The following is a 17,714-nucleotide window of genomic DNA, read 5'->3' on the forward strand; positions in this document are numbered from 1 at the left end:
TATGTTTTTGTTATAAATTTTGATTTTTTTCACAAATGTCAACATTCTTGAAAAATAAAGGTCTCACAAAAACTTAAGCTTCAGAATTTACAACTTGCTAATGTAGGAATAAAGATAGTAAATTCGTTTGTTCTTAAGAGAAGATGTAGAAAGCATTTTCCAGGTCACAGTATTTTCTTCCTGATGTTTAGCTTCTTTCCTGCATTGTTTCTTCATGAATTTAGCAGATGATAGAATTGTTTCGCATGCCCAGAGTAATTTATATCTAAAAGTATACAATACCTTAGGTTTTTAAGTAAATATAAAATTATCACATACTTTGGCTTAAAAATTCTTTTAGACTTTTAGACAGTTTCTCTAATTAAATTCTAAATATACTCCTATTGAATATAGCAGAGAAATCTTCTGAACATTGACAGACGACCAAGTAATTTCCCAGGTAATAGCAGTTCTTCATACCTAAAGGGGTGTTGATTAGTATGTGCACAGAATAGTTTTTATTTGTATAACTTGCAGTTGTAGTGTGCTTTTTAAAAAACTTGGCATAATTTAAACACCAAATATCAGCAAATAAATTCAAAAAAGGTTGTAACTTTTCTAAACAGTTCAAAAGTAAACACAAAGTTGGATGCAGAACATCTCCCATATTTACATTTTTCTCTTTAAAAGCTATGTGAAAACTTCAATGATATTTGCTAGCACTCTTAAAACATTTTATCTGAGTTTAGAAGATGGCAAAAAGGACTTTTTCTTCCCATGCGTAACACATGGTAACCTGATTTTGAATCCCTATTGCTAAAAGAGTCTAGACTTCCAATTATAAAGTTTCTTAGCAGTAACTACTTGATGTGGCATAGAAATTGTACCCACAAACCAATCACAGAGAAAATCAACAACTCCAAAGAAAACACTCCCTTTGTTTGTTTTAAAGGGTTCAAGTTCTTTTGTGTGGCAAGCAGTACCCATGCCCTACAGAACAGAACGACCTAATTCTATTGATTTTGCATTGAATGTCCTTTTTATTGTTTAAGAAAAAGTCCTCTCATCAGAGTAGGACTGTCCAGCCATATTTGAATGGTTTAATGCCTGGAAACAACATCAATCAAACCAGGAAAGAGCTGCTGTTAATCTTTCATATTGTCTGTAACACTGCAAAACAGTAGCAAGTAAATGTTGAATTCAGCGCTATGTTCAGTGAAAGTAATAAGAATGTATACTTTTCAAAGTGCATAGTCTTCATGAATTAAAGCAGTTTGTCTCAAAAATATACTAAAAAGGAAATGAAATTAGTGAGAAAACTTTGTAGAACAAGAAGGCTTTAAATAGTGTGTTAACTAAGAAGGGCATTTGCATTCATATTATCTGGCCTTGGACAAATTTCACTTCAACAATTAAATATCCTCAGATCATATTTAAATCTTTAGGCAGCGAGTAGCTGAATCCATTAGGTAGGTATGTAGAATGTGGAACAGACCTTTTATTGCAGTTAATGATGAAGTTTTCTCTGCAAATTTTGAAATCATCTGCAAACTGTAATCCTTGTTTGAATTTTTAACACCTTGTCATATTCATGTTGGAAATGGAAACAGTTATTTATGTAGTTCATGAAAGTAAATTCTCTACAATCAGATGTAATGTGGGGTTTCATTTTTTCTCTTCTGTGTTGTCAGTATCATCCCTTCACACAAGTGTACAAGAAAGAAGCATCCTGTAAAAAGGATTCATCTTAAACACTGCAGTACCTGGAGATTTCACACATGAAAAGATGTCTTTCCAATCCTAAATCTTGAAAAACCTTGAATTCCAGATTTTATAATTACTGTTGTTGTTTAACAGCTTAGAAAAGATACCCAGATGTTCCTGTCAGCATTAAATAAACCACTTATAATTCCAAGTGAATAAATCCTGATACTCAGAATAAGTAATCCTGTCTTCACACAAAGAAACTGGTGGAGAAGAACTTAAATATGGCTTGTGTTCATAGTGTAAACTGATACAATTGGCAAAAAGAAAAATTATGGACAGAAACATTATTGTGTTTTTGTTGTTTATTGTTGTTTGTTTGCTTAATTGAAGTAGTTAGAATTGATTCGGCTAAGTTGTTGGTTTTCATTCTTGTTTTCATTCTCATTTTTTTCAGGTGCTCGTGTACAGCAGGGTGGACAGGGCCGGACTGCAGTGTAGATATAAATGAATGTGATTCTGAACCATGCTTGAATGGAGCCACCTGCTATGAATCTGTTAAGCAGGGACAGTTTGTATGCATTTGTCCTCCATTTTATACTGGTGACTTTTGCCATCAGCGCTTCAGTCCCTGTGAGCTGCCTTACAATCCTTGTATAAACAACTCAACGTGCTTGGCACAAGTCGATGGAAATCCATTGTGCGTTTGCAAAACAGGTAAGAACTGCTGTAGATAATGTTTCCTAATCTTTACTGCAGAGTAGTTGAAAGTACACGTTGAGTTTAATGCTGTTCTTCAATGAAAGCAACAAGAATGTCTATCTTTCAAAGCACATAAAGCCTTCATGAATTACAGCAGGTTTATCAGTTATGATGAAAGACTGGTAATACAGATGTCGGTTTGCCTAATATTAATTTCTTATATTGCAATAGTTACTAAATCTATGGCTGTTCAGATTCCAGCATTCAGAATTACTATTTTTGAGTCAATTGTTACAAAAACATAGACAGACATCAGCCTGACCAGCAGAGCTGGCAGACTAAATTGACAAAACAGGCAGAAATAGACAGAATACATGCATATTGTTAAAAGTACAAAAATTGGACCAAGTAGGAAATGCAGTCTCTTCCTGCTGAGCTGTCAGAAAGGCCTAGGACATCAGGGGAGTAATCTTCCTCTTACTGATGGAAAAAAGCAGACTGCTGTCTGTCTTCCTGTGCAACAGGTAAAATCGCAACAGGCACTTAAAGCTTTCCTGGGCCATGGCTTAAAAAACACAATTTCTCCATCAGTGTACAAGAACTTGTAAGGTGGAATGGAGCAACAGTTTAACTGCAAAACATCTCTATAAAATTTAGCATAGGAATTGAAGAATGCATTAGCTAATTAAAGCTGCAGTGAAAGCACTACTGAATTTGGAATTTAGGTAGGATTTTGAAGTCATTGCTTTTATACATAAAAATGGTGGGGGTATAGGAGTGTATTAAGGGCCAAAGACAGCAAAACAGTAATTTCAGTGTACACCACAATAGTATTACTCATCTTGCTGGATTGCAAAGATACAGAGACAAGATTTAGAAGTCATCATTATTTATAGCTTAGGATCTTTATTACTAAGGTTACTGTAAATTACTGAGTTAAAAAAAGTCATTGTGAAGGTAGGTGAACTGCTTATTGAGTGCTATTATGATACTGAACTTCATTACAACAATAGGAAAAAGCTTTTAATAGTGTGTTTGATTCTGAAGCCTTTTTCAGAAATGATTTGTAAAGAGTTCAAACCTTTTCTATACATCCACCAGAAAAGTCTTTCAAAAGATATTTGTGCATAGTTTCTTAAGAATACAAAAACCTTGCAGCCAAGGTTCTGAAGGAACTTTGAAGGAATCTTCAAGGGTTCTTGAAACTTGCAGCTAGGAATCTTAACAAATCTTCAGGGAACTAACAGAAGAGTAAAGTGCATAGCTAACAGATCTTGGAAAGCTGAAAATATCTCAGTATTGAAAAGGGGTAAAAGGCATAATTCATGGAATGAGTTAGTCATACATGCTCAAAAAAAGCAGTCACTTATTAAGGACTATCAAAACAGGAAGTGTAGTAAAATATAAAAATCTAATTGAAAGCATTTTATGGAGATAGATTTTCTCAGTTGTCTTCTTATCCTGTTTTTGTCTGCCACGTGCATCACTTTCTCTCCCAATAAGCTTGTCACGATTACAGACCAGATTACAAAGGGTAATCACAACTGACATAGTTGGAATATTCCAAGATACCTGACTTAGTACCAGATGACATATTGATTAAAGAACTTGCATGATATGTAGTTAACAGTCCGGTCATTAGGTGTTCTGACTCTAGTTTATCAAGAGTTGCAAAATGCAGCCGTATATGAAAAGAACTAAATGTAGTTGTTGTTACAACTTTCATAGAATAAAAAAAGCTATTTAATATTTGTGTCAACTGACTAGACAATTTCATAAATATAGTAAATATGCACTGTATTAACCTTCTGTGGTGATGTTTTGGTAGTGCAGGGGGTGCCTCTGTGAGCAGAGCCCAGCAGCTGCTCCACGTCAGATCAGAACCAGCTCCCACTGGCTCAGAAAGGGACCTGCTGCTGGCCAGAGCCAAGACAGGGAGTGACAATGGGTGGGCCTCTGGGGGAGCAGACTGAAGAAAGGGGAAGAAAAAGCTCCTCAACAGAAGCAGGGAGAGAGCAGTGAGAACCAGCCCTGCACATCCCAAGGTCAGTGGAGCAGGAGGGCAGGAGGTGCTCCAGGCACACAGGAGAAGTTCCCCTGTGGCCTGTGGAGAGGCCCCCGGTGGAGCAGGCTGTCCCCCTGCAGCCAATGGAGCAGATCTCCATGCTGCAGCCACCCTGTGGAGGAGCCTTCAGTGGAGTAGGGGCAGAGAGTGACTGTGTAGGAGTGGCGGAGATGAAGTGTGCATTAGGGACTGACAGCAGTTCCCACTGCCTGTTCACCTGCCCTGCTCAGGGTGTGGAGGTGGAAGAGCGTGAATGGGGAGGAACATGTTTTTAGTTTCTTACTCTTCTAGTCTTAATAGCAAAAGGCAGTAAATTACATAAATCTTCCTTATGCCGAGTCTGTTTTTCCTGTGACAGTAATCGGTGCGTAATCTTCCTGTCCTTATCTCAACCTACAATTTTTTTTTTCATTGTATTTTCTCCTTTTCTGGTGAGGTGGGGGAATGGGAGCAGCATGGTGGTGCTTAGCTACCCATTGGTGTTAAACCACCATGTGCATATGAAACAAACATTGGTTCAGCTGATGGTGAAGTGGGCTGCTTGAGAGAGTTGCTTGGTAAAATACTCAAACAATGAGTCAAACAATATACTATGTATTTTGATGCAGTATGAAGTACTGTATCTAAAAATGTAAAGACCTCATAGCTGTGTGTTATGATTACGTTTGCAAACATTGGTTCATAAGTGTTTCACAATGAGAAGACAAGTACAATCCATGATTCTTTGCTGGTGTGTAAATCAGTGGAGAGCTTATAGAGAAAGAATGCAGTTTGTCTTTTTTGTTGCCTTTGAAGGTAAATTTTGTGGTATTTCTCTGAAACGGATTAAGGAAACAAACATGACCATAATAATAACAGCAGATGTGTGGCTACACTGTGCACTGCAGATCACACAGAGTTGAGACATGCGGTAGCCATTTCCAGTATTTCAGAGAAGCCAAAGGAGCAATAGGGTCTATCCCAACTTAAGTAACAGGTTTTAATGCTTCATCCATTGATACTGTTGGCAAAACTTTCACAGGATGTTGGTAGTTCTGTGAAAATTGAAGTGGATAACTACTTTGTGAAAAAGATCCTATTTGAAACTTCTCTAATACCAATGAGATTCCATTCCTATCTTACTTGAGTTTCCTAAATGTTGTAGGAAAAATAATGTAAAATACATCTGGCAAATAAAAAACATTTATTTGTCATTACAATGACATTCATCTACTCCTTATGGCTAGACCCGTGGGAGGAAGAAAAAGAAAAACCGCTCTATTGTCCATCCCTGTTAGGATAATTTCTTAAACTCAATATTGGAAATTTTGAGCAGGTATCTAATGCAATTCTGTATTCCAGAGTGGCAGTGCGTGCCATTTGCTCTTCCCTATTGATTAGATGCAGCTTTTCATTTAGAAGTTCAGAGTAGTTTGAACTGAGTTCAGAAAGCTTTCAGGTTTTCCACATAAAAAGCGTTAAGGTCAAAAATTGCATTTTTAATGTGTCACCCAGGTTTGAAATGTGGAAAAGCTACCTGTTAAAGTATATGGCTGGAGAGCTGCAACAAATCATTTACATGTGCTATTGATTTACAGTTTAGATCCGAAGCTTGACTGATTTGCACTAGCAAAGGCAGAAAGTACTTGCATTTAAATGTGCATATTACTGTCCTACACATAATACTAAATATTGTTAGAGTAACAGTACCTTACAGCAGCATGCATATTTTCGGGCTTTTAAGTAATGTGCTGCTTTACAAAATAGTTTGCTTAAATAAAAAGGCTTGTGTTTTGTAATTCAGATGAATGAAATATATTTGCCGTATAAACTACAAATTAAGTCTTCCAGTATATTTTTTTGGCTCCACTAAGTGAATGCTTGTTTATGTACTGCAAGTTTCTTTGTAACTTAAATGTTAGATTCAGTAGTAGTATGTCTGACATTTTAAACATTTTAAGTTGATTTAAATGGAAAACACGTCTGTTCCTTCCTCCCCATCATGTGAAACAATCTGGAAACATCTACATTACTGAAAAAATTGCAACCATACGTTGATCTTAGCTTTAGTCTTCCAGAAGATCCTTGCTATGTGTGGCAGCATTTGTAAGTTATACAAAATTTACTAATGTGTTACATCGCACTTTAAATCATGTTTGACTGTCATGTACAATACAAGAACTACATGTCCATGTGTGTTAGACCCATGAGGTCTCTCATAGTTTTAACAGCACCGTGTAAATAAATGAGGAGGGTAACTCTTTCCTTAGGCCAACTCCTCTTACATGTGAGTATTTAAAGTAGTCTTTCGGATCTGAAAACAGTATGGTTGGTTGCTGTCCAAATATATTTGTAAACATTGTGCAGGTATTTTGATCCTAACATAAAAGTACATATTTTGAGGTTTGACCTCTGTTGTTTGTACAAGAAATGTGCACAGTTAAATTTAATTTCATAATTTTCTCTTAGAACATACATCAGCGGTAAATTAAAGTTGGCTTTTTAACCAATTGCTTTCATTGAAATACTCATTTTGCAGACTTTATACTACACCACAGACATCCAGAAATTACGTATAAAACAGTGTAAATAACACTGATACTTTTATGTTCTTTTAAGAAGATTCGAGTGTTTCTGCTAAACAGTTTTAGTTGAAAGGAAACAGTTTTTGTTGAGATCTGTAAAAATGGCCAGCATGGCTAAAGTTGTTTAGCATTGCTGCATGAATTCAGAAGTCAGTGCTTTTAAATATTAGATGAAAATGTGTCATCTAAATAGGTTGGTGTCTTTTATGGTTAGCATGTATCATTAAGAAAAATAAGATCGACTTTTTTTTTAAAAAAAAAGATGAGCTAATTTATTTTGGTTAAAAAAAAGACAGTATTCAGTATTAGATTGATCACATTATATCATAATGTAGTAAATAAATAACTGGTTAAATTATGCAATGAAGCCAGTATTTTTCTCCATTTGTAGGAATAGTAGGTAAAATACCATGCCTGCTCTATGTTTATTTCATTTATGTCTTTCCAAGGTAGCTGTATTTTGCCATGGGCTGGAATAGTGTGTACTACTGCAATCAAAAATGTGTCTAAATGGTGCTTTATGTTTTCACTTCAGTATTATTTACCTCAAAAAGACTATAAAACATCCATAACCAATTGGGGTGTCAGGTGGAAGCAGAATGATGAATGTCTACCATTTTCCTTTTTATGTATTTTAATGACAGCTGTGGTATTTTAAGAAGGAGATGCTTGCTCAGATATTACCGAGTATCACAAAAGAATAAGAAGCTGTTCCATATAAGATCATAATGAATAATATTTTTTCTTGATGTAAGTAGTAGAATGAGCTAAATGTGTTTTTCTCATCTTCTGACTGCTTTGGATAAATGTGGTCTCTCTTAACCTTTATCATGCTCTAGATTTTTGAATTAGCTTTTCATTTCTGATACTGTCCTACATGCCCCAAGAAAGCCTTTTAAGTCCTTTAAAACTGGTTGCGTTTCACAGTATCCAGGAGCTACATCCAAATGTGGTCTTTCTGGTTCATTAAAGTATGATAAGGCTTCTTTTAGTCTCTGGAGATGAACTGGTTGAAGCTAATGAATAAAATAATTGGAGAAAATTCCTTTAGGATGGTATCCGCTTGCTGCACTTGATGTGCAGTTGATGTGTGCAGCATGTGAGGCAGGGAGCAGTGAGGGCTGGCTGCTCCACAAGCAAAAATGAGCCAGGAGTCTAACCAAGCGTGCCAGGGCAGGAATCTCACGATTGAGGATCTCGTCTTGACAATATGTGAGTCAGGTGAGCAGGGCGGGACCAATTCCAGTATCCAGGGTCAGCCTAGGTGCCAGATAACCAGTCAAATCTGTAGTAGTTGAGTGGGCACAAGGTCAAGCCAGGGAGCTGATCTGAGGCAAGAGTCAGGGTGCAGAACTGATACATGGTCACGGGCATGGCTGCAACCCAACTCAGAGGGCAGAGAGCCTCAGCTGAAGTGCTCCCATGAGAAGGAGTAGTTGATGTTTTCCTCAGCTCTTTCTTTTAGCAGCTTCTACAGTGGCTGCGTTTTCTCAAGCCTGACACTTGTGTTACCAAAATTGATCCTGAGCTCAGATAGCTCAACTCCCAAGAAGATCCTTGATCCTTACATTCAAATCGTGCAGTGGAATTCACTCATTCATAGTTAATACAATCTATTTTTCAGGATTTGAAGGTACTTACTGTGAAGTTAACAGTGATGAGTGCATCTCCCATCCATGCCAGAATGAAGGTCTCTGTGTGGACGGGGTTAACAGTTACAGGTGAGGGAAATTATTTGAGCAACGAATACCCAGTATGATAAATTGCTAGTTAGCTTTTCGCTATTCTTTTCAACCTTTGCTTGTATTATGTTTGCTGCCCTTTGGTGCTGTAATGCGTCCTTATTTTGTTATGGGTTTGACACATTACATGTTATGTTACATTCAGGATCTTGTGGTCAGAAAGGAACATGCCATATGTGTGGGCCCAATAATTTATTGTTAAGCTATTTAAAATTTTAACAACCTAATCATGTATTAAAACAGCTATTATTGATCCAGTTACAAACATACTAATACGTACGTCCATATTAATACAAAAGAGCTTCATAAAACTATAGTTCAAATTGTTAGGTAAGAATGCTTACAGTTATCTAGCCCCTGTTGTAACGAGCATCCTCACAAACTCTGTCTGGGTTCTGGGATCAGTGATTTCAATCTTTCTCAAGAAGAACTGGCAGTATTTTCGCAAGTGACCTGCATTTGGAAGTGTCTGCTAGGTGGGTGTTTTATGGTTTTCAGTTTTCTACCTGCTTGGAGCTATTTTGGTATGTTTCATTATTGTGATTTGCTTCCTTTGCACTGCTTAGCCCCCATGGACACAAGGGGCGACTGCTCGCAACACCGTGCTTGTCCCAGTGTGTCACACCCTCTCCATAGGTCCCAGTCCCAGATCTGAAGCTAAAGCAAGGGGAGGCATCGGTCAGTTGGCTCCAGGGTAGGTTTCAAAACAAACAAAAACCATATCAGGTCAAGACAAGCCCTGAGCCCCTGCACAGCTGGGTCAGCACAAAGTCTGTGGCTTCAACTAATAATAGTGAAAATACTATTTCCTAGGCTGAAGTCACTGTACTTAGGAAGTTTGTTAAAATGCAGAACTTTCTAATGATCATAAAAAACAAAACAAACAAACAAAAAACAAAACAAACAACAAACAAACAAAAAACAAAACAAAACAAACAAACAACAAACAAACAAACAAAAAAACACTTTTGGTTTGTTCCTCCCAAAATATGCCCCATATTTTTCAGGTATCTTTTTTATGGTAAACTGAAAAATAAAATGACGACATCCTCTTTGCTAGGTGCTCCTGCCAGCATGGCTTCACTGGGACACTTTGTGAGGTGGAGGTTAATGAATGCTTATCAGGACCCTGCAAAAACAATGGAACTTGCCTTGATCTCATTAACAGGTTAGTTACTACAAATAAATGAAATAAAAAATCAAAAAAAATTGCTTGAATGCAAAATGTGCTTCACTGTATTGAGGTTTAGAAGGGACCTTCAGCAGGCAACACGGATTCTCTATTAAAATGGGGTCAGCAAATGTTGCTCGCTCAGCTACTTGTTTCTTACGTGATCTGAGAGGAAAATGGAAGGGAAGTTGGCACAACTTTTTATTTTCCTCCTTTTTCTTAAATTTGGCATAAATGTGAAATAGAAGAAATGAACTGCAGTTAGATTGCTTTCTCTCTCTCTCTTCAGTTTCCAACAGTGAAGTTTTTTAATGTGTTTACTAACAAAGTTAAGTATAAATAAGAAAAAAATACTGTATCTTGTGTTTGTATCCACAACACTACAATTTTTCAGAGACTTCTGACAAAATTTTATCCTGTATGTCATTTCCTATAGGTTCAGTTGAAATTTTTGAGCACAATTTTCCTACTAATTAAAAAAAATAAAATCCAACACTAAATTGCTATGCATGCTTTAGAAACATGGAAATGAGAGGAGTTTGTTAATTATTTCAATATGGATGGTGATGAGGGACCACAGTTTGACATCAAAACATACCTATAGCTTCGGAATATTACAATAGACGATGTTGTTTGCTTCCATTGAGTCACCCAATTTTCTCTTCTGTGAAGATTCCTCTGTAATTGTGCACCTGGATACTATGGGTCTCTGTGTGAGATGGATGTAGATGAGTGTGAAACCTTGCCTTGTTTGAATGGAGGAAGCTGCATCAACAGGCTTGGAGGCTATCAGTGCTTCTGTTCTCCTGGATTCACAGGTATGGTACATTCTCTACCACAGCAGAGAGGGCTATATCACGGGTTTTACTCGTTTTTAATTTCATAGCAATGGCCTCAACTAAATCAAGGAAGACACGGGATCTTTTGCTTATTGGAGGATAAATCAATATTAACTCAAACAGGACTCTGATCCAATTCTTGCTAAGTAGGTCAAGGTGTTACTTAAATTAAGTGTTGATTTATAGTTTCTTTACTCACTTGTACATTATGCTGAAACACATTTAAAGGAGATTGTATAGTGCAAAGTAAATCATTGTTTTCTGAAATCAACCAAGAAAAAGTATTACCATAGATACAAAGTAAATTTTACAAACACAATAAAATGCTACCTTGTCATCTAGATTTGCACATAACCATAGTAACGCTTTGACTTTGCTGACCTGTTGGGCTGACCGTGTCGCTATTAGTGTTAATCTTTACATTTTTACAGCACTAATGACAAAATATTTAATGGGTAGAGATGTACTAAAATTTCTCTAAAATGATGCTGACATTTACGTAAATGCTTTATATGTAGCAGAACAATTCATGCTTAATGTTTTGATGTTTTCAGTTTAAGCAACCTAAATACACTTGGGGTCATATGACTGTGCTTGAAGAAATTGTTATGGTTTTCTGCCTCAAGTTGCATGATTTCTGCATATTTTTTGCATAAAATTTTTCATACGCGTTCCAGTCTGTGATGAATATCACATAAGTTCAAAAGACTAGAGAGGATTCTTTTGGCATCCCCTTAACTGAGAGGAATGTAGTGAGTCTGCAGAGCGAAGTACAGTTTGGGAAATACCAGTACGGTTGTATAACCTTCCATTTGTCACAGACTTCAGTGCATGTATCACTTGTACTGTATTCTTCACATTTTTAATGACATTTCAGCAAAGTTTAGGAAAATCCGTATAATTCTCTTGCCTAAAACTTTAAAAGCATTTTTCCCAGATTATTCTCGTCAGCACTGTGTTCTGATTAATAGTACTTCTTGGGTATCAAAAACACTTTGGTTCATTAGTGGTGCAGTGATGTGGTGGTGCCAGTGGTCCTGCAGATGTAAAATTTTAACTACTAGATTCTGAAACAATTGCCCTCAGCTTTACGTATATATTTCTGTAAGAATGTCCAGTTATATTCGTAAAAGACATCTGTACTTGAAGGGCTCATGAGACTCCAATGTAAAAAAGAATATGCAATCTGCAAGTGTTTTCTTTCTATGATTTTTCATTATTTGAGTAAGAAGGTTGACTTGAGTTCATTTCCCTTACACAACTACCCTGGAAGGATAGGTGTTTTTCATTTTGTTTCTATGTCAGCTGTCATAGTTGTTTTCTATTACAAGTAGTCATCTGCTACAAATGCAATACTCTTCAGTATATTAAGGATAGTTGTTTATTATCTCGTGTTAGTTATTTACTGACAAGGGCAATGTGATATCCTGGTGAGTGTTACTCAAAAATTAGTGATAGATTGCCCATCGCTTGATTGCAGTGAGTGCTTTTTTCACCCTTAAAGTGCAATGTGTCAAAGAGTAATTCATCCAATGCAAAGTGTTGGGGGTATTGATTGCTTTTAGAAACCTGATGCATAATAAGGGTTAAAGAAGAAGTTGCAAAGCTGTAAGTGCAGCAGCTTCAATGTTGTGAAAGCAAACGTAATCTTGAAAAAGTTTAAAGTGTTAGCAGAAGCGAGTTAAAAGTAGTTTGATTTGAAAGCAAGGTCTTTTTAGAGCAAGACATTGCTCTTCAGAATTATGAAGAAAACTTCAGTAAAATTAGATGGTATGAGTCAGTCTGTTGGGAATATTCCACTTCAATATGCTGTACAGTTGGATGAGTATCATTGAATATTTTAAGGCTCTGACAGCATACTAACATTGGAAGTTTTCTTTATTTTCTTCAAACATTGCCACCTACCTTGTTTACTAATTATAAAACTGAGTAATACCTGAATATAATAGTATGGACAACTTCTACCTAACACTGATACTTAGTCAAATAGATGAACCCCACACGTTTTCCATTGTTTTTAAGTAATGCAATCATATCACTTCTAATGAAGATAATACTGTCTCATTTTTTTATTTTAAAGTTGTTTTTGTCATTCTGTTAGCTTGACCATATAATTCCTTAAGACTTAGAACCCAGGACACATCACATTTCCAAAAAATAAGAGTACATAGGGATGGTTAATACTGGAAAAAACAGTAAAGAAATAAAGATCCAGAAGGAGTAAATTCAAGCTCAACAATAGTTATATTGTTTAATCTTGCTCAGAAATATATCAAATATCATATAGTTTACTACACCTAGATAATGAAATGCAGTATTTGTACATTAAATTTTTCTTCTATGGAGGATACATGCCTACTAAAATTTTTGTTTTGTACAGTTTCTAACATGAAATGATTACAAAATATTTCTATTATTTACACTGGAACAGATACTGCAGAAAAATTCTTTCAGTGTCAGTGTGAACAAAGAGCATATGTCAAGCGTATGTTTCCATGACAAACATACAAAGTTGTAAAGTAGTTCCCTGGTTGTTTTGAGATTTTAGAACTTAGTCATTACAATAATATATCAAATGGGTTAGGCCAAATTATGTTACTTTATTTCATTTTGTTTATAAAAACTTATTTTAAAAGTACTGTCTTTCACCAGACATTTTGAATGTTGGTTGTTTTTGGTTTTTTTTGGTCATAATGTAATTTAATGTCTCAAGGAAGGCAGTCTTTAAACACTGATCTCTATTGTGTAGGCTCTAGAATTTCGATAGCTAATGTATCTAATGTAGCTAATGTAAAGTTATGTGTTTTCTGTAAATTTACATAATTTTTATTCATTTTACGTTGCTCAACATTTTATTTCATTCTAAATAGCTATTTAACAAAAATATTTTTAAAAAATGTGCTAATATTTAAAACATTTTTCTCAGCACTGCAAGATTGCTGTCTTGCAGCTCATACAGACTTTTACAAAAAGTTATCACAGCTGAGGTGACAAGTGCACAGATGTATCCTTTGTGTCAAGATTTAAGTGGCAGCAACAATGGTCGTCTTAACCTGTATAGAGATCGCCCCAGAAAATAAAAGATCTAGGCATTCAAGAAACTGTTTTTCCCCTGGTGAGAAATCATAAGTGACTTAATACAGCAGTGCTATATTAGAAGGAGGAGAAAAGTAAAAAAAAACAAAAGCATAATATAAAATAATCATTTTTTTATACCTGCTAGAGATAACTGCATTCCCTCTTCTGCAGTATTCCTTCATACATTTAGTCATCCTCAATCACACTGTCGAGCAAGGCTACATCAAAGCAGCAGATGACCTAGTAATATGAAGTTTCTGTCTCCAGCCTAGCCCCCCCCTTTTTTAAAAAAAATAAAATAAAATTTGCTTTGGCTGGCCAGTGTTACTCCATGGAAGAATGCTGCTCAGTTCCACTAGGTACTCTTGATAACGCCAGATATGATTATTTCAGCTTCATCAGCTGCTGCTATTGTACTTATATGTGCTCTTCTGCAAATGTTTATATAGAATACACATCATCTCTGTTTCTGAAAATGACCTTTGTAAACAGATGTGTGTTGTTTTTTCAGACCAGTGACTTTAGGAAGCTAAATCTACATCCTGTCTCCTTACATTAGTGTGACCACTCGCTTCCAAGCACACACAAACTATTAGTTTTTCCCAGTTTTACACATACTGTTGCAATATGTCCGTCCCTTCAATTCATAGTAAAGCTACTTTTAACTTTCCTGACATAATGAAGCATAAATGGCAAGAATCGGTTTTGGGAAAAAGTGCTTAAATTGATGTCTTTGCATCAATAATATGCTGTCTGTCTAAGCTCCTAATACCATCAGCAGAGAGATACAGTCAAAGGATTCCAGCAGCCTGTTCAGCTGTCAGATTCTGACATCAAGATTTAGTTGCCTCAACACAGTTTTCTTGTACAATTTTACACTTCCCCCAGCATATTCTGTCTTGTCTTTAGCTGACCCTCCAGAAGGTCATGGGTTTCCCATGGGTTTTAAATAGTAACTACAGGACTTGCACTATTTTATTGGATTCCAGAGGCCTTCTTGTATGACGTGGTAAACCAATTTAGGTGACTTAATCCTCCCCTGAGTGCCTTTAGTGTTGATGGGATCAGTCTCTGAAGTTCTCATGATTATTTTTATTTAATCTCTGCAGACTATATTGCGGACTTAGACACTCAGCTCATATGTAGATATTAGGTGTCTTCATATAAAACTAAAGAGAGAACTGAAACTGTTTCATTCTACTTGTTGGATTCTTCTCTCTCCCAGATGCCATTTGAATGCCTTTCCCTTTGGGGGCTTCCATCATCTGAGGCTGTCTGGATAGTCTTTGTGGACTCAGACTTAATTTACACTCTTGGTTTATGCAGACAGGAATAGGAAGATGCAAATATAATTGAACTACAAATCTAAAAAGATTTAGAACAACTGAAAGTATTTGAAAAACTGATGAGTACAGTTGGCCTGATTCTGATCAAAATATTAGAAGAACCAATGCAAGCAAAAACATTTTGTCAGCCTTGTTTTATGTTTGTTTATTTTTAAATAAAAATAAACATTTTTAATAAAAATAAAGTTAATTTATTATTTGAAAATTGTGCTTTCTTTAAGAAAATAGCAAAACCAAAAATTATTAAGTTAAAGAAATCTTGTACTACAGGTTAAAAAAAGACTAGTAAATTCTTTATTAGTTTTCAAGCTGAAAAATTTACTGCTTCAGTCATACTCAAGTCACTACATGTATAAGGACTTAAGTGAAAAAATATTTACTTGCATTGTTCTACAGATAATCTATGGTAAAGATATTTCTCTAGCCTCTACACTTGTAGATTAAATATTGTGCCATGTTCATACTAAAAGCAGTCGTTTACTTAATAAGTGAATCATTCAAAAGAACAAGTAGAAGTGAGAGTAGAACTAATACATTGACACTTGCTTTTCAACAACTTTAGATTAAAAAAATAATATGGAAATTATATCAGTACTATTTTCCATTTCTCATTAGATATTTATCATAGAATCACAGGACCTTTTAGGTCGGATTGGATCCCTTGAGATCATCTAGTCCTACTCACTTCTCAAGCAAGGTCAACTAGAGCAGATTGTCTGGGACTGTGTCCACTTGGATTCTGAAGATCTTTAAGGATGGAGATTCCATAACCTCTCCGGGCAACCTGTTCCATGCTCGGTCACTCTCACAACAAAGATGCACTGATGGTTCATGATCAGTGTGTCTACTAGGACTATAAGTGCTCTGCGAAGAGACTTTCCAGCTGGTTTTCCTGCAGAACACACTGGTTCATGTGCTATTCTTTCCTAGGTAAAGGACTTTGCATTTCTCCTTGTTCAGTTCTTTGAGAGTCCTTTCAGTCCTGGCTTGGGTCTCTCAAAATACTTCTGAAGGGCAAAACAGCCAACTGCAGATGTTGAGGGTGCACTCCAGTAAACTGTCCTAAGTCAGTAAAGATGTTAAATACTGGAGCTACTATCAAACTCTGGGATACCCCACTAGTGACTGGCATCTGGATCGACTTTGTGCCACTGATCACAAACCAGTGGGTTTTTAATCCATCTCATTGGGCACTTGTCCAACGTTTATTTTTTTAGCTTGTCTATATTGGATGCTACAGGAGACAATGTTGGAAGCCTTAATAAAATTGAGATAGACAACCACTTCTCTCCTTTCATTCACTAAGACAGCCTTCTGTGGTGATGACTTTCACATTGGCCAAGCATGACTCCCCTTTTTGTAAATTCATGTTTATTGCTGAGCTTGACATCATATGGTATGCAATATCCCTTTGGTCAGTTTGGGTCAACTGTTGTCTCCCAGCCTCTTGACCACCACTGGCTTCTCTAGTGGATATACATTTTGAGGATTGTGTTTTGGGATTTGGTACCTAAAAGGGAAATCAAAGGAATATGAAAGGCTATTGCAGAGATTTCATGATGGCTTGATAGGTTAATAAACCTTTGTATCTGAAGATATAGTGCAGGCAAGTGGAACTTCTGTTACTCTTTGTGAAATTATATGGAACATAATCATCAATTTAAAATTACAAGCACGATAATGAAATATAATCAATGAGTATAGCTATATCTTCATTATCACAAATCAATTAATGGGTTGCTGCATTCTGAGTGTGCATTGGTACATAATTATGATAAAAAGAAACACAAGAAAAAAACTACATAAATATATATTCCACATTGATATTAAAAACAAGCCTGTTAACTAAAACATTAATATTACTCTCACTTCAGCTGTGAAATATGACAAAGTAGTAGGAATAAGTAATTAAACATAATGTATGATGATAACTTACCCTTAAGGTCTTTTTCGTGATTCAGGTGTTAACCATTTTTTCTTTATAAATCTCACCATCCAAACAACCTTATGTCAAAGTGCAATCCAGATGATTCAGACATGCCTCAAATGAAATATTTTTCATGTTCATGAAAAATCATTTTATATTGAAGTATAAACTATAAGTGTCAGGGTCACCAAGTCTGATGCAGAATGAATCTAATTAGAATACAACTTTTTTGAGTAGAGAATTTTTGGGGGTGATGCCTAATTGCTTCTTTTGAAAGGATTCTATGACTAGCAAAAGTCTTTACTGTGTTCATTGACATATTTGCTAGTTCTTAAGTCTTTATTTTCTTATATATATATATATACATTTAATCTTGAGGTTAAGTAAATAATTTTAGCTATTAGAATAATTCTAAGAATCATTTAGTCACCAGCTGCGAGATGTCCACCCAGCTGCTCTCACTTCACTTCTCAACAAGACAGGGAAGAAAATAAGGCAAAAAAGCTCATGGGTCAAGGTAAAGACAGGGAGACTTACCAGTTACCATCATGGGCAGAATGGATCCAACTAAAGCAAAATTGTTTTTATTGCCAATTA

General features: G+C 35.9%; 1 protein-coding gene across 1 annotated transcript in view; it reads left to right on the forward strand.

Moving 5' to 3' along the window:
- Positions 1–17,714, forward strand: part of EYS (eyes shut homolog) — a 530,119-nt gene that overhangs the window by 40,851 nt on the left and 471,554 nt on the right. Inside the window, exons 3-6 of the mRNA XM_072035108.1 lie at positions 2,141–2,400; positions 8,639–8,735; positions 9,817–9,924; positions 10,600–10,745. Of these exons, the coding sequence (XP_071891209.1) occupies positions 2,141–2,400; positions 8,639–8,735; positions 9,817–9,924; positions 10,600–10,745 (611 nt within the window). The remainder of the gene's footprint in view (positions 1–2,140; positions 2,401–8,638; positions 8,736–9,816; positions 9,925–10,599; positions 10,746–17,714) is intronic.

This window comes from Anas platyrhynchos, chromosome 3 (assembly GCF_047663525.1).
Source record: "Anas platyrhynchos isolate ZD024472 breed Pekin duck chromosome 3, IASCAAS_PekinDuck_T2T, whole genome shotgun sequence".
Taxonomy (NCBI): domain Eukaryota; kingdom Metazoa; phylum Chordata; class Aves; order Anseriformes; family Anatidae; genus Anas; species Anas platyrhynchos.